General features: G+C 40.5%; 1 protein-coding gene across 4 annotated transcripts; it reads right to left on the bottom strand.

The window, feature by feature from the left end:
- Positions 1–58: 58 nt before the first annotated feature.
- On the bottom strand, positions 59–14,170 carry LOC118367565 (transmembrane protein 79-like). Of its 4 annotated transcripts, none has more exons than XM_035751156.2 (8): positions 14,070–14,170; positions 12,598–13,472; positions 12,142–12,336; positions 11,805–12,021; positions 8,609–11,603; positions 7,421–7,585; positions 2,284–2,442; positions 59–2,065 (listed from the first exon to the last, which is right to left on the bottom strand). In XM_035751156.2, the coding sequence occupies exons 2-5, from the start codon at positions 13,298–13,300 to the stop codon at positions 11,402–11,404; spliced, it is 1,317 nt and encodes a 438-aa protein (XP_035607049.1). In that variant the 5' UTR covers positions 13,301–13,472; positions 14,070–14,170; the 3' UTR covers positions 59–2,065; positions 2,284–2,442; positions 7,421–7,585; positions 8,609–11,401. The 4 variants fall into 4 exon arrangements, with proteins under 4 accessions (XP_035607049.1, XP_052350387.1, XP_035607050.1 ...); XM_052494427.1 differs by having other exon boundaries at positions 14,014–14,164; XM_035751157.2 differs by lacking the exon at positions 14,070–14,170 and adding an exon at positions 13,868–13,886.
- Between the last annotated feature and the right edge of the window lie 10,676 nt (positions 14,171–24,846).

The following is a 24,846-nucleotide window of genomic DNA, read 5'->3' as shown; positions in this document are numbered from 1 at the left end:
TACTTTTTTGAGCCTTTTTAAGGTTAAGTTTCTCAATGAGCAACCGCCAAAAAAGAAATATTGTCTTCAGCTTTATTAAAGTTAAATGCATGGGAGGAAAAACATTGCAATTCATCATCATATTGAAAAACAAGAACTGAGTCCAGATAAAATATTACTTCTGGTTATGTCAAAAGGTTCTATTTTTATCTGGGCGTTAAACTCCCATCCCTGACTGTTGAATAGGCCTTTAAGGAAGTCATAAAACCATGACCTGGTTTACTTCTTTTTTACTGTAACTTTACAAAAATACAGTCAAAGGTTTGGACACCTACTCATTCCAGGGTTTTTCTTTATTTCATTGTAGAATAATCGTGAAGACAACTATGACATAACACATTGACTCATGTACATCAAAATATCGTTACCCTTTGCCTTGACAGCTTTGCACACTCTTGGCATTCTCTCAACCAACCTTATGGGGTAGTCCCCTAGAATAACTTTCAATCAGCAGGTTTGCTCTAAGTTTTTTATTTTTAACATTTTTATGGGATTTGTTTCAATGTGTTTGAGCCAATCAGTTGTGACTCGGTAGGGGTGGTCGTAAATCCATATTATGGCAATAACTGCTCAAATAAGCAAAGAGAAATACAGTCCATTACTTTAATACATAAAGGTCAGTCAATATGGTAAATTTTAAGTGCAGTAGCAAAAGCTAAGCCCTATGATGAAACTAGCTCTCATTAGGACTGTCACAGGAAAGGAAGACCCAGAGTTACCTCTGCTGCAGAGGAAATGTTCATTAGTTACCAGCCTCAGAAATTGCAGCCCAAATAAATTCTTCAGAGTTCAAGTACACATTTGAACATCAACTGTTCAGAGGAGACTGTGAATCGGGCCTTCATGGTCGAATTGCTGCAAAGAAACCACTAAAGGACAATTAGAGATTGGCTTAGGCCAAGAAACATGAGCAATGGACATTTGGAAATATGTTCTTTGGTCAGATGAGTCCAAATTTGAGATTTTTGGTTCCAACTGCCGTGTCTTTGTGACGCAGAGTAGGTGAACAGATCTCTGGTGACACTCAGTGATTGTTTCAAATTCAAGGCCCACTTTGCCATGCTGGTTATCACCACATACTGCAGTGATACGCCATTCCATCTGGTTTGGCACTATCATTTGTTTTTCAACAGGACAATGACCCAAAACACCTCCAGCTGTGTGATGGCCATTTGACCAAGAAGGAGAGTGATGGGGTGCTGCATCAGATGACCTGGCCTCCAAAATCACCTGACCTCAACCCAATTGAGATGGTTTGGGATGAGTTGGACCGCAGAGTGAAGTAAAAGCAGCCAGCAAGTGCTCAGCATATGTGGGAACTCCTTCAAGACAGTTGGAAATGCATTCCAGTGTGCAAAGCTGTCAAGGCAAAGGGTGACAATATTTTGATTTGTTAAAAACACTTTTGGTACTACATGATTCGATGTGTTATGTCATAGTTGTCTTCACTATTATTCTACAATGTAGAATATAGTAAAAACCCTTGTGTTAGTAGGTGTGTCCAAACTTTTGACTGGTACTGTACGTGTCAATAGACCGTGCAAGTGCATGGATTCCTGGGCTTCGTCTCTATGCGCTGACCTGAGAAGACCATTCAAAGCTATATGAAGGGAGCCTTCTTTGTTGACTCATCTGGCCAATGGCTCAGAATATGAGAAAAGGGAGCAATGAAATGCCATTTCAAGTTGTGCCTTTCCCAGCCCTGTACAGAAGCATATGGCAGTGTACCAGAAGCCTCAATACACCCTAATAAAAAAAACGTCCCCTCATATTCCTTGATGGATACTTTTTAAAGCTTGTTCACCTACCAATGTAAAGGGGATGAGAAAAGTCTTTCACAACATTGGGATAGTCTGTACAGCTAGGTTCCAAACCACTTGACCTGTTCTAGACACTCATTGTATCTGCAACACTGAATATATCTGACCCAGATCTCCAGGATCAGGTCAGGTAGAAACAGCGGAAGAGTGGTGTTGTCATCTCTGGGCTCTCTCTCCAGTCTCTGGGTCGACACCACTGTCCAGCTCTGGAGAGGAAATCAGCACGTTAGTCATCGTTACAAAGCAATGAAGGTATTAGCGTCTGTTACATTTTTACAAACTCTTCAACAGTGTGTGAGTATTTATCCTTTGATTTAGCTTTTTGAGCATAATATGACTTTTTAAAACCTACGCACCTGTGTGACACCGTTTAGGGGGGGGGGGGGTGAACAGACGGCACCTGCTGTTAAGTGTGTTGACTCACCCATGCTGGCCTCACTGGATGCTGCGGAGGGGAGGCGTCTGTGCTGGTAGGCAGGCTGGAGGTTGGGAACCAGAGGCCCTGGAGCCAGTACAGAGGATGGGGAGAGACTCATGACCCCCGTAATAGGAGCTTGGGGTCGGACCACCTCCATATCCACGGCTGCTCTCAGTGAAGGGCCAGAAAAAGGGATGTGATCAGTGATGTGAGAAGTACACAGTATAAACTGAGCATACCAAACATTAGAAACACCTTCCTTGGACTCCATAAGGTGTCAAAAGCGTTCCGCAGGGATGCTGGCCCATGCTCGCTCCAATGCTTCCAAAAGTTGTACCAAGTTGGCTGGATGTCCTTTGGGTACTGGACTATTCTTGATACACATGGGAAACTGTTGAGCGTGAAAAACCCAGCAGTGTTGCAGTTCTTGACACAAACCGGTGCACCTGTCACCTACTACCATACCCCATTCAAAGGCACTTAAATCTGTTGTCTTGCCCATTCACCCTCTGAATGGCACACATTCAATCCATGTCTCAAGGCATAGAAATGTTTTTTTTTACCTCCCCTTCATCTACACTAATTTAAGTGGATTTAAGGAACATGGCTTTCACATTGGTCTCATTTATAACCGTTGTGTAAATTTCACACTAAATATCTGTGTGCGGCATTTCTGAAAAGACTGAGCACATACAAAAATAGGGACTTATAAACTTGGTGCATGTTTCTGTTATAAATCAGACCCGTCCTGAAAATGTGCACGTGAACAAGCATTACAATTCTGTCTGAAAGGCCTCCCGAGTGGTGCAGTGGTCTAAGGAACTGCATCGCAATGCTTGAGGTGTCACTACAGACCTGGGTTCGACCCCAGGCTGTGTCACAGCAGGCTGTGACTGGGAGACCCAGTCTCGACCTTCGCCTCTCCCGAGTCCGTAAGGGAGTAGCAGCAATTGGACAAGACTGTCACTACCAATTGGGGAGAAAAGGGGGTAAAAAGTACATCAGAAACATTATACAAAAAATGTTGCCTGAAAAATGCCATTCACCTTTTATGGTGACAATAGAGCCCTTATATTCTGTATACTTTGGAAGTATTAGAATTAACCCGAGGAAGTCTTCTAAAGGAAATAGCAATAGCGAACTTGATCAAATGTCTTTGTAGATGACGGCAGAATGTTAAACTTTTGCAGTGACATTTGCTGTAAGCCTAGTCTATCCGACAGACAAAAAGTTTATGAAAGACAACAATTGCAAATTGTGATTTTTTTTGCATTGACTTTTTCTCGAACCTATGTTTATGCTGCACTGCCCAAATTCGGAAACATTGTCTGCTTACAGTGGTAGCCATACACACTTCAATAAAAAATATCAACAGTCTGTTCACCTGTATGTTATAAACCATGTTTCCTTCCTGATCCATTGAGCAAAATACTTTAAATAAAAGCATATCTAATTGGCCCTTTGCTCAACCCCGCCCCTCTTAGTTACTGTTGCAACCCTGGACAAAATCTTCCCGCGAAGCCCAACTCCCCTCTCTACTGGCAAAATCCCCTCACAATGATCTCAAACTGTGTTTTTAATACACAATGAAATTAAACACCGACTACCCCTTGCTGATCAAGAAACTCCCTGGTATGTTGTAGTGGACTGTCATTACAATTGCTTCAATTGCTGAATGCACTGTCAGCCAAAGTTAGGCTACCACTTTTGGAGCTAACTAGTGCTCTCAAATCGACTCCTAATGTCGACAGCAGATGAGTTGTATTCATATCATGGGTAACTTAGCTAGCTAACGTACATAAAAACAAATATATATATATATATTAACTGGCTAGCTACAGTGCCTTGCGAAAGTATTCGGCCCCCTTGAACTTTGCGACCTTTTGCCACATTTCAGGCTTCAAACATAAAGATATAAAACTGTATTTTTTTTGTGAATAATCAACAAGTGGGACACAATCATGAAGTGGAACGACATTTATTGGATATTTCAAACTTTTTTAACAAATCAAAAACTGAAAAATTGGGCGTGCAAAATTATTCAGCCCCCTTAAGTTAATACTTTGAAGCGCCACCTTTTGCTGCGATTACAGCTGTAAGTCGCTTGGGGTATGTCTCTATCAGCTATCAGTTTTGCACAACGAGAGACTGACATTTTTTGGCCATTGTGGAGAGGTTGAATTCTGTTTGATTGAGTGTGTGGACAGGTGTCTTTTATACAGGTAACGAGTTCAAACAGGTGCAGTTAATACAGGTAATGAATGGAGAACAGGAGGGCTTCTTAAAGAAAAACTAACAGGTCTGTGTGAGCTGGAATTCTTACTGGTTGGTAGGTGATCAAATACCTATGTCATGCAATAAAATGCAAATGAATTACTTAAAAATCATACAATGTGATTTTCTGGATTCCGTCTCTCACAGTTGAAGTCTACCTATGATAAAAATTACAGACCTCTACATGCTTTGTAAGTGGGAAAACCTACAAAATCGGTAGTGTTTCAAATACTTGTTCTCCCCACTGTATATACACGTATTTGATACGGCTCGACTAAAAAAGCCATAAAATAGATATATTTTTAAAGTATTGGTCACATACACATGTTGTTATTGCGGGTATAGCGAAATGCTTGTGTTTCTAGCTCCAACAGTGCAGCAATATCTAACAAGTAATGTCTAAAAATGTCACAACAATACACACAAATCTAAGTAAAGGAATGGAATTAAGAATATATAAATATATGGATGAGCAGTAGAATAGAATACAGTATATATATATATATATGAGATAGGTAATGCAAAATATGTAAACATTATTAAAGTGACTTGTGATCCATTATTAAAGTGGCCAGTGATTTCAAGTCTATGTATATAGGCAGCAGCCTCTGATGTGCTAGTGATGGCTATTTAACAGTCTGATGGCCTTGAGATAGAAGCTGTTTTTCGATCTCTCGGTCCCAGCTTTGATGTACCTGTACTGACCTCGCCTTCTGGATGATAGCGGGGTGAACAGGCAGTGGCTTGGGTGGTTGTTGTCCTTAATTATCTTTTTGGCCTTATTGTGACATCGGGTGCTGTAGGTACCCTGGAGGGCAGGTAGTTTGCCCCCGGTGATATGTTGGGCAGACCACACCACCCTACTGAAGTCCACAATCAGCTCCTTTGTTTTGTTGACGTTAAGTGAGAGGTTATTTTCCTGGCACCACACTCCCAGAGCCCTCACCACCTCCCTGGAGGCTGTCTCGCCATTGCTGGTAATCAAGCCTACTACTGTTGTGTCGTCTGCAAACTTTATGAACTTGATGATTGAGTTGGAGGCGTGCGTGGCCATGCAGTCATGGGTGAACAGTGAGTACAGGAGGAGGCTGAGCACGCACCCTTGTGGGGACCCTGTGTTGAGGATCAACACGGCGGCGGCCAGTCAGGAAGTCCACGACCCAGTTGCACAGGGCGGGGTTCAGACCCAGGGCCTTGAGCTTAATGAGCTTGGAGGGTTCTATGGTGCTGAATGCTGAGCTATAGTCAATGAACAGCAATCTTGCATAGGTATTCCTCTTGTCCAGATGGGATAAGGCGGTGTGCAGTGCGATAGCGATTGTATCGTCTGAGAATCTATTGGGGCAGTAAGCAAGGTGATATGATCCTTGACTAGTCTCTCAAAGCACTTCCTGATGACAAATGTCCCACCAGGGCGCAATAGTCATTTAGTTCAGTTACCTTTGCTTTCTTGGTTACAGGAGCAATGGTGGCCATCTTGAAGCATGTGGGGAGAGCGCACTGGGATAGGGAGAGATGAAATATGTTTGCCCAAATTTTCTGGGGCGGGGCTTAGCGAAGGTTCAATTAAATGAGAGATGTGCGTGGTAGTTTGTTGTAGGCTATGGCTACTTCGGGAATATGAACCCATCATGGCCAGAAAAGGTGACACATTTATTCTGCAATGGTTATGAAAATATGGATTGCGTATAAATGCAATATTGTCTCCTCGAGAAATGTGAAAGTACAGTATTCAGAAGTAACCTACAACCTACAACAAGCTTCAGATCAGATGGCATAGAGCAAAATCCTTGAAATAGCTTATCTATTTACTACTATGAAGTGGGTCCAATTAAAGCAGAGATGGGATGAATGGTATCCTTGTTGTAGGCCTATGCTTCCTCATGAGTATGTAAACATCACAGACAAGGTGAGGAATATATTATGCAATGATCATGGAAATTAAATAAATAATAGCTTTGGAAATAAATGGCTATTTCTAATTATTTTCAAATGCAAAAACAAATTAAATAGATTTTCTCTCTTCTCACTAATGGCAAATGATTGTATCTTGTTATTAACTTGTTCAACCTGTTCATATCCTCCATTTGCAGAAAATACTCATCTACTTGCCTGCTTGCAATGCAGTACTTCAACCACTAGAAACTGTGCTTACGCATGGTCTAAGGTTTGTGGGAAGGTGAGCACATTTTCATGTCAAGTTCATTTTTTATAAATGCCAACTTTTGTGTGAAAACTGGCACATGCATGTTTCATTTCCAGAATCATTGCATAATAAATCACCTTCTCGGTGATGGTTTCATACTCATGAGGTAACATAGGCCTTTTATTATTTTAATTATTTTTTTTACTTCAGTTTATTTTAGTAAATACTTAACTATTTTTTTTCTCAAAACAGCATTGTTGGTTAAGGGCTTGTAAGTAAGCATTTCACTGTAAGGTCTCCCTCCACCTGTTGTATTTGGCGCACGTGACAAATCAAATTTGATTTGTGATTTGTGGGGTCTATTTTGTACATTCGCATGGTTTATAAATGAGGCCCCTGGTCAGTCTGTCATGAAAAGAGCAGTTGTTCTTAATGTTTTGTATACTCAGTGTATGGCTCTGTGAAGCACTTCCCAATAGCATACATTATTCCTTACTTCAACAAAACAAACACTGATCTGACAAGCTACAGAGGTGAGAGCAATGTTCCCAAAATATTGCTCCCATTTATAATAGGATTATCAGAGAGATTGAGAGAGGTAACTTCTAATAATAACCAGTAACTACCATATCAAGGCTCCTGATAAAGGAGGTCAGTTAAATATTAGCCTTTGGAGACAAGACATTTGGAAAGATGGCCATACAAGTGTTTTAATGGTCTTACCAATGGGGTCCTGTGTTTGGTGGGGACGGTAAATAGACTGATAGGAAGGAGGGAGGGGCTCTACATAGATGGTGCTGATAGGTCCGGTTTTGGATGCAGAAATGGGGTGCTTACTGAAGTCTCCCCAATACACCCCACTACCAGCCGAAGATGTGGCTGTAACATCTGCCAAAAGGAACATTTTAAAAGACAAGTATCAATACTATGAAGTGATTTCCTCTCCTTATCTAATTTCCTTCATCTGCACTGATGTGAAATAACTGGACTGGTGAAAGCAATTTTCAGAAGTTAGCTTAAACTTCAAATTATTGTCAGATCAGTCCAGCTGAAGGAGAGCAGGAAGCATGCAGGAAGCCTTTTTTTATACTGCTGACATGCACACAACCTGGGCACCCAGCTCTTGACAGCAAGTGCAACTAAAGTACTTGACAGGAGGTGGTGAGGTGTAGGCGTAGACTAGTGCTGTTACTTTCGAACAGGTATGCCAATCCTGATGGACAAGTCTTGAGCAACCGCATGATACGTTGGGACTAAATGTTGCCTTGCTACATTGGCCCCCAACTTCCTCAAAACTGTCGCAAATAATGGAGGAGCATCAGCTTTGGCAGTTAACAACACTGACTACTTATTTTAAAGCCACAGCCAGATTTCCAGTCATTTCAACTAAGGCAATATAGCCTACCCCTTAATTTGGAAGAATATTACTTATTATTCATAATTTGATACAGTAGTCTTAAGTACAGTAGTCTTATCATAATAGGACATACTACTCCATTGTTTATATTTATATTGACATAAAATGTATACTGGTAAACAAATGATGTAATGTTTATCTTCTATAATGTTATTCCTTCAGCACTATTATAAACGTGTTTGCCTGTGGAAAAATCGTTCCCTAGCAAAAGATTGCTCCCTTGTTATACACATTTTATAGTATAGCTTTTACAGTAAATAACACTTTAAAATGTAATATTATTTATAATAGGCCTACCCCTAATGTATTATCAGGCTCTAGCATTTAGGCCTATAGAGCCCACCAAACAAATTCAATAGACATTTTACTGTCAAATTCACAGTGCAAGGCCGACAGGGATCTAACTCGTCTAATTCGTCTATAGGTTAATTGTATGCATTTGTATAGGCTATATATTTGTATCCATCAATTCTTTAAAACAATCATGTTCTTACCGTAACACCTGTTTTTCCTAAATTTCCGCAATGGACAATTTTCTTTGATTCGAAGCAGACACGCTCCGTGTTTTCTTCTAGCTGGCGCAGCTGCCATATTTTACTCGTCTTGACCCTTCACTTCGATAACTTTAGTGGTAAATACCCTTGGGGTACAGATAAGATAGGCCTGACGTGCAAGGGGTTGCTTTCTTGTAATTCCGAACCCAGACTTCCCTGTGGCCAGACCAATAAATAAACGAGAAGTTTGGGTGGATGTGAACAATATTTGACCTCCGACAAAAACGGGAGCCGTTAGTTCAGTCGAAAAGTGTATGTAGTCCTATCTCATATGCTCGATGTTATGACGTCTTCAAAACAACTGGGAAGTCGGAAATCTCTGACTTCTAACCGTTCAAAACAACTCGGGAAAAAACGAGCTCCAACAGGGAAAACTTTTTTATCGGTCATCCAACTCGGGCCTCTTTAGAGCTCTGACTTTCTGAAGTGAAGATCCCTGAAGTCATGATTTAACCTCGTATTTTACAGAGTTCCCAGTTGTTTTGAACATGGCAATTTGCTCCATTCATAACCAAGTGGGAAGGTGGTAATTACCAGTTGTGGCGTTGTAAATACCAGTTGGATGCATTCACATGCTTTGAACTCGTTGACAAACGCCGGATGGCTAATGGCCAACAAGCTGCGTCAACCATAAACTAAAAGTACAGCGATCATGCATGCAAACAAATGATAGTTTTCAAAAAACATATCAATAGATAACTTTTTTATAATGTTTTGTTACATTTAACTGCCGAAAATGCTGTTATCAATGTCAGAATGTGGGTGATGTCTGTGATCAGGGGTGATAGACGAGTTTCCCACTGAGATAAGAGACCTCTTGTGACCAAAAGCAAGTTTTTTTTGAAGTAGTCAACTGGGTGGGACTTCCTACTGGTTAAGGAAAGATTATATATTTCCATCCAGGTCATCAGGAGGGATCAGCAAATGAGTTACACTTGTGAGCAAACATTTCATAACTGCAGGTGGACAGTAAATTGCCAACTTTGGCTTTATACCTGTTCAAACAACACACTCCAGGTTGCATGAATTCACCCTTCAGTTTGTTAACCAGCTTGTAGGAGTAGAAGAAAATGTACTACTTCAAAATGGAGATGGCCTCGAGGGCGCAGCCCATGCTCTCACAGATGCCATAATTGGACCGATACCATGTTGTGTCCTCTATCTCTATGGTTTTCCACTAATAATTACGAGTTGGATGGGTGTTCAAGTGGATTTCCCCGAGTTGTATGTGATAAATACCACCTTCCCACTTGGTCACGAACACAGCAATAACACAGTCCAAAAACAGGTGCCCATTCAGAACAACTGTAATGCACAAAGACCTTCCTTAAATGCTTGCTAATTTTTATTAGCCACTAAAAGGCTTTCATACCAATAAAAATGTGTCATCTTCACTAAATGAAGCGAATGAAAACCCAATAAAAACAACTTGTTACATATAAATTATTTTTAAAAATATATAAAAAGTTAAAGAAAATCATAAGAAAAGAAAATCATAGACATGAAATAGACTCTACAATTTGTTTCCGCTTGTTATTAGCTAAAGTTTACTTGGAAACGTAGAAAGAAATCAGCGTAGTTATACATTTCATAGTCTATGCCTACACTAAAAATCTGATTTCATACATTACATTTTAAAATAGACCTATTTTAAAATACAATAACAACTCCATTCACAATCACTCTTACAGAGCTGTGCTGTATTGTGAAAGGATTTGTTTTCAGAGATGAAGGCATGGAGGTTGGGCCACCTGTGCAGGTAGGTTTGTTTTTGTTGGACAGGTTTGATTTCTATAACAAGGTTGCCATTTTTGGGGGCACAAAAAGCCATGCAATCCACCTTCTCCAATAATGAAATGGTTCTCAATATCAAAATCTTTGTACTAAATCAATTATCTTTAAATGATTTGTTAGCTCTTATAATGACATGGCATTGCTCATGTGTGGACGTCCTTTTAAAAGGCAATACGGTAATGAAATTATGAGACAAAATGTCCACTCAGTAGTCGATGACCTTATCACAGAACATGATTTTGTGTTTGGTTGTATTGAACATTTTCAATAGGAAATTGATTGACTAGGTCTAGAGGAAGTCTTAGTTTTTCCTCTATAAACCTGATATTAGGTACCAAATGTCAATGCAAATTAATGTTATTAGCCTGTAATACCAGATTCGCAACCAAATGCAAAACAATAGATTACAGGATGCCTCAAGTACAGATAATTGTCAAACCAAACAGTACAGTTCAGCAAACTATTTGTGGGTGTGCAGGCCTAGCTAGATATTTCTGAGGAAGGCAATGGTTTGGTTATTTTAGACACTTCCCCAAGTGGCAAATTCTGTGTGGAACTACAAACTATTTTCATTAACTCTGCATTGAGCCGACAATTGTGATTTCAACATTATTCCATGGTACTTAACAGTCATTCTATGGATTAGCAGATCTTTTACAGAATACATTCTACTGTTTCACCAAAGTGACGGTATAATGCCATGCAAGAAAATGAATTATAACATAGAAACTTTCACCAAAAACTGTTTTTATAAGCTCTATCACTGACTACCACTGCCCAGTCTATTCTACACATCATCAGTGTGGTTTAAAAATCACACTAGCACGATCCACTACAGTTTACATAGTAACCCTTTGAAAGTTAAATTCTACCAGTTGGTAAAACAGATCCTGTCCCTCTTCCCCATCCTTGCATTCCTTCAGCCTTTCCTCCATCCTCCTATCCCCAGAACCTCTGGCGGGAGGCTGAGGGTTGGTCTTGTTGGTGCATCACATCCTGGGCAAAGATGGTGCCCCCAGCGTCCATGGTGAAGATGAAGTAGAGATTGGCACCCAGCATGGCCACAGTGGGCAGGAAGGACAGGCCGAAGCCAAAGCCCCGAACACTGCTGCCCAGTGCAGCTGCCACCCAGTACATCAGCCTATTGGCACAGAGGAGAGATAGACATTAGACAGATGCAGTCATTTCTATAGTCTGCCCAGACTGCCTTATATTGAGATCACATGCCATATAGGGATATGACTGACTGGGCACTGAAATTGGACAATAGATTTCACTGCATCTCTCTGGTGTATGTGATAATAAAATAAATCTGTTTTTTTTTGCATTGTTGTTTCTTTACCTGCCGAAGGCGAAGATGATGGTGAGCAGGGGCACTAGTTTGAGCAGGTCCTGGCTCAGGTAGGGCGCCATTACAGCCAGCTGCAGGAAGTAGAGCAGAAAGAGGGTGACGGAGTCATCCACATAGCGCCGGTGCACACCCACTTCCCTGGCCTCCAATTCACGCAGCGGCTTCACATCCCCCAACCGCATCCTGGAGACACCCAGCACCAACCAGCCTGGGAGGACAACACAAGTGTTAGCTTGTGATGTTAGTGTTGTTGTTCAACCCACCTTGCTGTTCACACCGGAGTAATTCTGGTAAAGAACATCTGCTGAATGACCAATGAGCCACTCACCCAGTATGATGGGCACCACAGCGAAGACAGAGCAGCGCAGTGTGTAGACCAGCCTGAGGGGGGCACTGTCCAGCAGTGGGGCATCAAAAGGCAGGAAGACATACCCCCCCCACACTAGGAGGGGGAAAATCAGAGCTGCGGTGAACACAGACACCCCCACTTTGAGAGCATCCCTGTTGGCACAGTCACAACCACCTGGAGGGGAGAGGAAAGGAGAGACTTAGCTTTCTTTTTACTTCAGAGCACAGAAAGACTAATGTAAACATTACCACTTATAGATCTGATTACCTCAAATAAGGGAGAAGGGGAAGGATGAATTTGCACTCGCAAAACTATTTGAGCAGAACCACAGTGGCTGAATGAACAGGGGAGAAACTAGCAAAGAGAAAGACAGACAATGAGAGAAAGGTTGGAGGCCAAAAGACAGAAAGATGAAATGTTGGTGCATTTCTTTACATTTTGAGGACCCCCGCTCCACTGGCCAGTCGTGGTAGTAGCCATCAGGTGGGGTTCCCTGGGGAATGAGGAGGCAGCTCTTCTCTGCGTCCACATCCCAGAATACCTCCCTTCCGCTGGGAGACGTTGGAGCACTAGAGGAGTGTAGGATGGTGACGGATGGGTTGAAGACCTGCGCTGCCTTCTCAGGCAAATAGTTCATATCATCTTCCACCTCTATCTCTACCTGCACCTTCTTCCCTATCTTACACAGCCCCGGGTCCTGCACCTCTCTCCCCATCCATTCTTCCTCTGTTCTCATTCTCTCTGCTCCCAAACCCAGCCCTCTCTCACTCTCCATCTGCCTTTCTCCTTCTTGAAGAGAGGTGCACATGGAATACACACTCTTCCTTTCTCCCTCAGGGTCATCCCCTTTTCCCCTTCCCTTATCTTCTTTCGAAGTCAATGCACTTCTGTTCTTTGTAGTTTTCTCTACATCCCTGTCACCTGGCCATTGCAGAGTGGTAGGCTCCAATTTAGCCGAACTAACCATATCATCTTCCTCCACCACTCCTTCCCTCCTCTTTTCCAAATCTTCCCCCAATTCTTTAATCACCTTCTCCTCTTCCCCCCATGTTGGGGGTTGGGGTTCAGCAGTCACCCCGCTGGTTTTGGAGGGGCTGTCTTCTAGCAGCTCCAGGTTTAACGGCAGGATCTCAGACATTGTTTTATTTTTAGGTGTTCAATGTCTCCAGACTTTGTCCGTTTGTCTTGGTGAATCTGTCAGTGAGTCTATGCTTGATTGAGTGTTTTTACTTTGACTGAAGTCACATCACATTGTCTGTTTCCTTCTTTGTGTCCCAGCTCTATTGGTTTGATGGTAAACAGCTTTTCACCTACAAAGAAAAGTACATTTAGTGTGCACATTTTGTAGGTCATACATGTCCTCCCACTGCCCCAAACCCGACAAGATGTAACTCCAGACAGCATTCTAGTATCATTAATCAAACAATAGTCTCTAAAGTTGAACTTTTTCCACGACAGGTAAGGTAAGCCAAGAACGATAAGACAAGTAGAATCCCTCCCTGCCCCTTGCCAACAAAGCTCCGCCCAATGCATCTCATTATGGCCTGTGCTGAGTAGTCGAAGAAAATAAAAGCCCTATTTACGCATGACTACCGAAGAAAATACTCTTGCAATAGAAAACCACTAAATAAAAAATATTTGATATACAAATAGAGTTATAAAGTTGCCTGAATGTGTTAACTGTCCAGACAAATGTTGTACAGACCATCAAAGCGCACTCCATATCACAACACGGAAGTTTCTCATACCAGCGCACAAGATAAAATGTTGGGCTTTCGGCTACGCAAGAAGACTGCTAGTTAAACAAAGCTTGAAAACACAACGGAAAATACATACAAGTGTAATACTCACCTAACCTCAACGATTATCAAACAATGAATTTGGGAATTTTATGGAATGTCTCTTACATCGTTTTCCTACTTCTATTGTTATTGTGTAACAACTTTCAGTGGGTGGAAATTCAGGTGTGTCCAGGTAAATTATTAAAGGGTATGTTGCTAAAAAAAACATTAAAGGGAAAGTACGATAGGAACTGTCAGGATAATATTTAGTTCCTATCTCACTTTCCCTTTAATGTATTTTAGAAACATACCATTTAATAATTTAATGTAATAATTGAACGTACAAAAAAACAGCAACGTGTGTATTTCAAGCAGTCGTATATGTGACTTTCTTGGGATGAAAATAATTAGTGAGAAATTGTGGCTATAGCCTACAGTAAAAGTTTTGTTTCATGTTACGTGTTTGTTATTGGATTGATGTGTACTATTTTACGTATTCGTGTGTACTATTCACCTTATGTTGGTTACCCTTTTTGGGATCTAATTCCAAAAGCAATATTGGTCGAAACACAGCCCTGTCACTGACAGAATGAAGTACAGAGAACCGAGAAATCTAAATGTTGGTATAGGCTTCAAGAGGCCTATCTATTTAGTTGCCTAGCATTTAAAGGGATAGTTCACCCAAATTACAAAATTGCTCATTATTTTCCATAAGTAGTCTATGGACAAGGTATGGCAGCAATCCATGCTTTGGTTAGTTAGTTCGCCTGACATTGTTTCTAAATGCATTTGTGGCACAAATCCCATTCAATTCATGGGACTATTAGCATTTTTTTGCGCATCATGTTGAAATAATCTATAAGTGACTTTGATAAGCTTCACGGTACAATTTTTATACTTTGTATGATTTGTACATGATGCACATGTAACGGATGTGAAACGGCTAGCTTAGTTAGCGGTGCGCGCTAAATAGCGTTTCAATCGGTGGCGCCACTTGCTCTGAGACCTTCAAGTAGTGGTTCCCCTTCCTCTGCATGTTTCGAGGGTGACTGTTGTTGATGTGTGCAGAGGGTGCCTGGTTCGAGCCCGGGTATGGGCGAGGGGACGGTCGAAAGTTATACTGTTACACACAGAAAATGCTTATTATCGTCTCCATGATTTTAATGGGATTTGTGCCACAAATACTGAAACATTAGCATTTGTAAACCAGGGAAATAAAACCAAACACCGGAGGTTGGTGGCACCTTAACTGGGGAAGATGGGCTTGTGGTAATGGCTGGAGCGGAATAGGTGGAATGGTATCAAATACATCAAACACATGGTGTGTCCTCTCCTCTGCAGCCTCCACTGAAACCAAAGCACGGATTGCTGTCATACATTGTCCATAGACTGCTTACAGGGTAAGGACACCAATGTGTCATTTTGTAATTTGTGTGAACTACACCTTTAAATAGGCCAATTAGGCAATATTCCCGCATATAATTTATATTCTCGGGAATTCATTTTTTTCTGTAACTTCTAGACTACACTGTTTGATCAATTACTATTGAACACAGCTTAGGTTTATGCATGGTAATACGATGTTATTGTGGATAGCTTCCAACTACTTTCTCTTCAGATTAATCAAATGCCCCAGCCAAACACTTTCCATACCCATCATTGATGATATACTAGAGGTATTATACAGAAATGGCATAATAATTCGTGCACCATGGTGGTTATGACCTAATGAAACCAGTAGAGGTCGCAAGAGTGTTACCTGAACTCTACACACGAGGGGGGGGCAAATTGCAAATGCTGTCGGCTATATTGCCACTCCCCAGAAGAAGCAGCCCTTCATGGGAATGAATGGATTTCTACAGTATTTTAATTTAATTTTTCACGTAAAGAATTCCATATATTTAAATATATTTTGTGTAGTGGGGGCTGTAACGTTAGAACTTTCTAAAAATTATACTTTAAGGAAAATGTTTTTATATATTAAAAATATATATATTTAGCTCACATAATATAATTTAAAAGTATGCATTAATGTATATTTCGCTACACCCGCAATAACATCTGCTAAATATGTGTATGTGACCAATACAATGTGATTTGATTTATATGGAATATAATAAACATGGCAAAATAAATGTAGACTTTAATACATGGATTTCTATAGCTCCCCCCAAAAATGTACACCGGTGGGAGAGTGCCAAGATGGAGGTGCGGTGGCTTCAAAACAGCACCACCCTGTCAGTCATCTAGTGCATATTTAAATCATTGTCTGACATGTGTCTGGACTTGTGACTTGTATGAGTGTTATGAAAGGTGAGATTAATTAATTAAATGCCATGCGCTTTGGATCAAATGTATAGGCTACACATAATAATAGTGCACAGAGGGGCCTGTTCCAAAATCGAGGTCATTTGGTTATATACTGGGAATACTAATGTTCATGTGTGTTGTGGAGTAGAAACCATACGGACTATTCTTCTGAATAGGCTATAATACCTGAAAGACTCACACAATTCCATTTGGGCACAGTGTCACTGATGAAATTGAATTCTCGCAACTCGGGAAGCAGATAGTCTACTCTTCCACAGTGCACATCCTCTTATGTTTGTCAAGCATTTCCATCCAGGGACGACACGTCCATAACAACTTTTGTTTATTTTCCTAGGGTTTCCTAGGGGAGGGTTGGCTTGTATATTTCATCTCTCCTCCTTCACCTTATTTGGTGCAATGAAACGATTTTTGAGAGAATTGATTATAGACAAGAGAGGAGGTCCTAGAGAACAGCCCAGGGATATTTTAGGCCTAGTCTACATGTAGGCAGGGTTGAGGAGTAACTGATTACAAAAAAAACAGTAACTGTTACCAGTGACGTTAATTGCAAAAATATTGTAATTGTTTTTTATTAGGGTTGTACTATTTGCACTGTAGTTGTATAGGCAGAGCATCATGGGTAATATGTGTTGAGATGAGCACGTTCATATAAATGGTTGAACTGAATTCCTGTTTCCCTCTCATCATTATTGAGTTGTTATAAACACGTGGTTATGAAACCCACGAGACATAACAATAATCAGATTACAGATACTTTTGAAAAACTAGATTACTGTAACAATTGTCATCGGGAGAAGGAGAAGAGGACCAAAGTGTAGCGTGGTACATATTCATAATGATTTTAATAAAGATGAATACTGAACAAAAACAACAAACCGACAAACGACAAACCAACAAAAGGTGCAACAAAAACACTACACAGAAACCAACTACCCACAAATCATAGTGAAAAAACAGGCTGCCTAAGTATGGTTCTTAATCAGAGACAACAAAAAACAGCTGCCTCTAATTGGGAACCATACCAGGCCAAACACAGAAATACAAAACATAGAACAACACATAGAATGCCCACGCCAACTCACGCCCTGACCAAACTAAAATAGAGACATAAAAAAGGAACTAAGGTCAGGACGTGATAATTACTCCTTGGTTTACTTTTCAATTCAGAAATGACGCACTGAAAAAATGCACAAGTTTAAGTTTGTTCCACCTAAGAATGTGAACAAATCCTGTATATAAACCCTGGATTGCTGATGCTATGTATTGGCCATTGAGAGGCCTTGAAGCCACCGGTTGGCCATATTGGCACTCCCCAGTAGGAGCAGTCCTCCATAGGAATGAATGGAATTCTACAGTATTTCAATGAAATGTTTTATTTTTTGTTATCATGTGGACATTATTCAATTTTTTAATTTTATTTAACCGTTATTTTACCAGGTAAGTTGACTGAGAAAATTTTACAGCAATGACCTAGGGAATAGTTTAAGGTAATCGAGGGGGGATTAATGAGCCAATTGGGAGCTGGGGTTGATTAGGTGACCATGATGGTATGAGGGCCAGATAGTAACATTAGACATCTTTAAAGATGTCCTCCAGGTTTTTAAAATGACTTTTACTGTTGAAAAGCAACATCCCAAGTATAAATACAGTAAAGTACCCACAATAAAGAGCAAACAAATGAATTCGTGGTGCAGCGGTCTAAGGCACTGCATCGCAGTTCCTGAGGCATCACTACAGACCCAGGTTTGATCCCGGGCATTGTTGCACAATTGGCCCAGTGTCGTCCAGGTTAGGGGAGGGTTTGGCCGGCCGGGATGTCCTTGTCCCATCGTGCTCTAGCGACTCCTTATGACGGACCATAAGATTTGTCTTTTGTTAAATAAATCAGGTGTGAAATGAGGTGAAAAGGAGATATATTCAAATATATATGTTTAGCTCACATAATATAATTGAAATCAAATCAAATGAAATTGTATTGATCACATACACATGGATAGCAAATGTTATTGCAAGTGTAGCCAAATGCTTGTGCTTCTACAAGTAATCTAACAGTCCCACAACAACTACCTAATACATACAAATCTAAGTCAATGAATGGAATAAGAATATATAAATATATGGATGAGCGTCATAGGCTGAGATGTAATAGATAGAATACAGTATATACATATGAGATGAGTAATGCCAGATATGTAAATGTTTTTAAAGTGACCTTTATTAATGCATTAAGGTGTGTGTAATAGAATAAATGAGGCAAAAACTAATGTAGACATTAATAAATGCATTTCTATAGTTTCCTAAATATTTTCCCAATGGTGGGGGGCCAAGATGGAGGCATGGTGACTTCAACACAAAGCCCCTATCAGTCATATGGTGTATATGACCACAAGTCAGAGACACCACTATGATGACACACCAAATGTGTTTGATGGATCCAAGGTCTTCTTCTAATGCCTCTTAAGGCCAGGCACCACAGGCTAATGGATTTTTATTCTTCTTTTCTCTCATCAAACTGAAGTTTTATTTATTTAAAATTTTAAATATGCAAATTAGTCAAACCGTCCTTAAATATGCCCCAATTTGCATATTACGGGAATTTTGTTTTTGTTTTATTGTGATAAGACACTCAATGGTCAGACTTTTACAGATCAGTTTATCAAAATATTGTCATTTCATGGAAAAATTAAAAAAACACTTCACATGAGGCAATATTTTGGATATATATACCCATAAAATGACACAATCAAAAAGACACAGGATATTAAAAAAAGCCTCTGTAAAAGTCTTGACTATAAGACCTAAGAACCTGTGTGTAAAAAAATAAAAAATAAACCTGTGTGTGGAATAATGGGAATGTACGTCCTTTGAAGGCGGAGAAAAATTAATTGGCGAACAGGGAACATGTAATTTTAAGAAAATGTCCGATAAAGATGGGATAATGCAATTAAAATGTACTTTCCATAAATATGACCAAGTATGTCACATTAATTAAACTCTTATTTATATATTACTTCTAAAATGACAAACATCAAATACAGTGCCTTGCGAAAGTATTCGGCCCCCTTGAACTTTGCGACCTTTTGCCACATTTCAGGCTTCAAACATAAAGATATAAAACTGTATTTTTTTGTGAAGAATCAACAACAAGTGGGACACAATCATGAAGTGGAACGACATTTATTGGATATTTCCAATATTTCTTTTTAAACAAATCAAAAACTGAAAAATTGGGCGTGCAAAATTATTCAGCCCCCTTAAGTTAATACTTTGTAGCGCCACCTTTTGCTGCGATTACAGCTGTAAGTCGCTTGGGGTATGTCTCTATCAGTTTTGCACATCGAGAGACTGACATTTTTTCCCATTCCTCCTTGCAAAACAGCTTGAGCTCAGTGAGGTTGGATGGAGAGCATTTGTGAAAGCACAGACCCCACACCATTAGAGGGATATCTTCAACCACCAACTTACCATCCTGAGACAAGGTCGAGTATAGCCCACAAAGATCTCCACCACGGCACAACCTAAGGGGGGGCGCCAGCCCAGACAGGAAGATCACATCAGCGACTCAACCCACTCAAGTGACGCACCCCTCCTAGGGACGGTATGAAAGAGCCCCAGTAAGCCAGTGACTCAGCCCCTGTAATAGGGTTAGAGGCAGAGAATCCCAGTGGAAAGAGGGAAACTGGCCAGGCAGAGACAGCAAGGGCGGTTCGTTGCTCCAGATCCTTTCCGTTCACCTTCCCACTCCTGGGAAAGACTACACTCAATCATATGACCCGCTGAAGAGATGAGTCTTCAGTAAAGAATTAAAGGTTGAGACCTAGTTTGCGTCTATTACATGGGTAGGCAGACCATTCCATAAAAATGGAGCTCTATAATAGGAGAAAGCCCTGCCTCCAGCTGTTTGCTTAGAAATTCTAGGGACAATTAGGAGGCCTGCGTCTTGTGACCGTAGCGTACGTGTAGGTATGTACGGCAGGACCAAATCAGAGAGATAGGTAGGAGCAAGCCCATGTAATGCTTTGTAGGTTAGCAGTAAAACCTTGAAATCAGCCCTTGCCTTGACAGGAAGCCAGTGTAGGGAGGCTAGCACTGGAGTAATATGATCACATTTTTTGGTTCTAGTCAGGATTCTAGCAGCTGTATTTAGCACTAACTGAAGTTTATTTAGTGCTTTATCCGGGTAGCCGGAAAGTAGAGCATTGCAGTAGTCTAACCTAGAAGTGACAAAAGCATGGATTAATTTTTCTGCATCATTTTTGGACAGAAAGTTTCTGATTTTCGCAATGTTACGTAGATGGAAAAATGCTGTCCTTGAAATGGTCTTGATATGTTCTTCAAAAGAGAGATCAGGGTCCAGAGTAACCCCGAGGTCCTTCACAGTTTTATTTGAGACGACTGTACAACCATTAAGATTAATTGTCAGATTCAACAGAAGATCTCTTTGTTTCTTGGGACCTGGAACAAGCATCTCTGTTTTGTCCGAGTTTAAAAGTAGAACGTTTGCAGCCATCCACCTTATGTCTGAAACACATGCTTCTAGCGAGGGCAATTTTGGGGCTTCACCATGTTTCATTGAAATGTACAGCTGTGTGTCATCCGCATAGCAGTGAAAGTTAACATTATGTTTTCGAATGATATCCCCAAGAGGTAAAATATATAGTGAAAACAATAGTGGTCCTAAAATGGAACCTTGAGGAACACCGATTTACAGTTGATTTGTCAGAGGACAAACCATTCACAGAGACAAACTCATATCTTTCCGACAGATAAGATCTAAACCAGGCCAGAACTTGTCCGTGTAGACCAATTTGGGTTTCCAATCTCTCCAAAATAATGTGGTGATCAATGGTATCAAAAGCAGCACTAAGGTCTAGCAGCACTAAGGTCAGATGCAGAGCCTCGGTCTGATGCCATTAAAAGGTCATTTACCACCTTCACAAGTGCAGTCTCAGTGCTATGATGGGGTCTAAAACCAGACTGAAGCATTTCGTATACATTGTTTGTCTTCAGGAAGGTAGTGAGTTGCTGCGCAACAGCCTTTTCTAAAATGTTTGAGAGGAATGGAAGATTTGATATAGGCCGATAGTTTTTTATATTTTCTGGGTCAAGGTTTGGCTTTTTCAAGAGAGGCTTTATTACTGCCACTTTTAGTGAGTTTGGTACACATCCAGTGGATAGAGAGACGTTTATTATGTTCAACATAGTAGGGCCAAGCACAGGAAGCAGCTCTTTCAGTAGTTTAATTGGAATAATGTCCAGTATGGAGCTTGAAGGTTTAGAGGCCATGATTATTTTCATCATTGTGTCAAGAGATATAGTACTAAAACACTTGAGCATCTCTCTTGATCCTAGGTCCTGGCAGAGTTGTGCAGACTCAGGACAACTGAGCTTTGAAGGAATACGCAGATTTAAAGAGGAGTCCGTAATTTGCTTTCTAATAATCATGATATTTTTCTCAAAGAAGTTCATGAATTTATCACTGCTGAAGTGAAAGCCATCCTCTCTTGGGGAATGCTGCTTTTTAGTTAGCTTTGCGACAGTATCAAAAAGGAATTTCGGATTGTTCTTATTTTCCTCAATTAAGTTAGAAAAATAGGATGATCGAGCAGCAGTAAGGGCTCTTCGGTACTGCACGGTACTGTCTTTCCAAGCTAGTCGGAAGACTTCCAGTTTGGTGTGGCGCCATTTCCGTTCCAATTTTCTGGAAGCTTGCTTCAGAGCTCGGGTATTTTCTGTGTACCAGGGAGCTAGTTTCTTATGAGAAATGTTTTTAGTTTTTGGGGTGCAACTGTATCTAGGGTATTGTGCAAGGTTAAATTGAGTTCCTCAGTTAGGTGGTTAACTGATTTTTGTCCTCTGGCGTCCTTGGGTAGACAGAGGGAATCTGGAAGGACATCAAGGAATCTTTGTGTTGTCTGTGAATTTATAGCACGACTTTTGATGTTCCTTGGTTGGGGTCTGAGCAGATTATTTGTTGCAATTGCAAACGTAATAAAATGGTGGTCCGATAGTCCAGGATTATGAGGAAAAACATTAAGATCCACAACATTTATTCCATGGGACAAAACTAGGTCCAGAGTATGACTGTGACAGTGAGTGGGTCCAGAGACATGTTGGACAAAATCCACTGAATCGATGATGGCCCCGAAAGCCTTTTGGAGTGGGTCTGTGGACTTTTCCATGTGAATATTAAAGTCACCAAAGATTAGAATATTATCTGCTATGACTACAAGGTCCGATAGGAATTCAGGGAACTCAATGAGGAACGCTGTATATGGCCCAGGAGGCCTGGAAACAGTAGCTATAAAAAGTGATTGAGTAGGCTGCATAGATTTCATGACTAGAAGCTCAAAAGATGAAAACGTCATTTTTTTGTTGTAAATTGACATTTGCTATCGTAAATGTTAGCAACATCTCCGCCTTTGCGGAATGCACGGGGGGATATGGTCACTAGTGTAGCCAGGAGGTGAGGCCTCATTTAACACAGTAAATTCATGGCTTGGTCCTGTTTGTGGGTGAGTCCCAGAAAGAGGGCCAATTATCTACAAATTCTATATTTTGGGAGGGGCAGAAAACAGTTTTCAACCAGCGATTGAGTTGTGAGACTCTGCTGTAGAGCTCATCACTCCCACTAACTGGGAGGGGGCCAGAGACAATTACTCGATGCCGACACATCTTTCTAGCTGATTTACACGCTGAAGCTATGTTGCGCTTGGTGATCTCTGACTGTTTCATCCTAACATCATTGGTGCCAACGTGGATAACAATATCTCTATACTCTCTACACTAAAAGCCACTGTTGTCTGGATTAGAGGTTGACCGCTTATGATTTTTTAACACCGATACCGATTATTGGAGGACCAAAAAAGCAGATACCGATTCATCTGCCAATTTTTTATTTTTTATTTGTAATAATGACAATTACAACAATACTGAATTAACACTTATTTTAACTTAAGATAATACATAAATAAAAATCCATTTAGACTCAAATAAATAATGGAACATGTTCAATTTCGTTTAAATAATGTAAAAACAAAGTGTTGGAGAAGAAAGTAAAAGTGCAATATGTGCCATGTAAGAAAGCTAACGTTTGAATTCCTTGCTCAGAACATGAGAACATATGAAAGCTGGTGGTTCCTTTTTATCATGAGTCTTCAATATTCCCAGGTAAGAAGTTTTAGGTTGTAGTTATTATAGGAATTATAGGACTATTTCTTACTATACCATTTGTATTTCATATACCTTTGACTATTGGATGTTCTTATAGGCACTTTAGTATTGCCAGTGTAACAGTATAGCTTCCATCCCTCTCCTTGCCCCTACCTGGGCTCGAACCAGGAACACATCGACAACAGCCACCCTCGAAGCAGCTTTACCCATGCAGAGCAAGGGGAATAACTACTCCAAGTCTCAGAGCGAGTGACGTTTGAAACGCTATTAGCGCGCACCCCGATAACTAGCTCGCCATTTCACATCGGCTAATCTCTGGAGATGATAGGCTTGAAGTCATAAACAGCTGTGCTTGCGAAGAGCTGCTGGCAAAATGCACGAAAGTGCTGTTTGAATGAATGGTTACGAGCCTGTTGCTGCCTACCATCGCTCAGTCAGGCTGCTCTATCAAAGCATAGATTTAATTACAACATAATAACACGCAGAAATACGAGCCTTTGGTCATTAATATGGTCGAATCCGGAAACGATCATTTCGAAAACTAAACGTTTATTTCAGTGAAATACGGAACCGTTCTGTATTTTATCTAGCAGATGGCATCCCTAAGTCTAAATATTCCTGTTACATTGCACAACCTTCAATGTTATGTAAATATTACGTAAAATTCTGGCAAATTTGTGCGCAATGAGCCAGGCTGCCCAAACTGTTGCATATACCCTGACTCTGCGTGCAATGAATGCAAGAGAAGTGACACAATTTCACCTGGTTAATATTGCCTGCTAACCTGGATTTCTTTTAGCTAAATATGCAGGTTTAAAAATATATACTTCTGTGTATTGATTTTAAGACAGGCATTGGTGTTTATGGTTGGGTACAGTCATCAAACGATTGTGCTTTTTTCGCAAATGCGCTTTGTTAAATCATCCCCCTGCATTGCATCGATTATATGCAATGCAGGACACGGTAGATAAACTAGTAATATCATCAACCATGTGTAGTTAACTAGTGATTATGATTGATTGATTGTTTTTTATAAGATGTGTTTAATGCTAGCTAGCAACTTACTTTGGCTTCTACTGCATTCGCGTAACAGGCAGGCTCCTCGTGGAGTGCAATGAGAGGCAGGTGGTTGGAGCGTTGGACTAGTTAACTGTAAGGTTGCAAGATTGAATCCCAGAGCTGACAAGGTTCTGCCCCTGAACAAAGCAGTTAACCCACCGTTCCTAAGCCATCATTGAAAATAAGAATGTGTTCTTAACTGACTTGCCTAGTTAAATAATGATTTCCGATTGTTATGAAAACTTGAAATTGGCCCTAATTAATCGGCCATTCCGATGAATCGGTCGACCTCTAGTCTGGATACTGTCTGGTTGATCGCTGCTAGTTGTCGTCTTCATCT

The sequence above is a fragment of the Oncorhynchus keta genome, chromosome 34, assembly GCF_023373465.1.
Source record: "Oncorhynchus keta strain PuntledgeMale-10-30-2019 chromosome 34, Oket_V2, whole genome shotgun sequence".
NCBI lineage: Eukaryota > Metazoa > Chordata > Actinopteri > Salmoniformes > Salmonidae > Oncorhynchus > Oncorhynchus keta.
The sequence above is the reverse complement of the archived record's forward strand: the minus strand, read 5'-3'. Positions and strand labels throughout refer to the sequence as shown.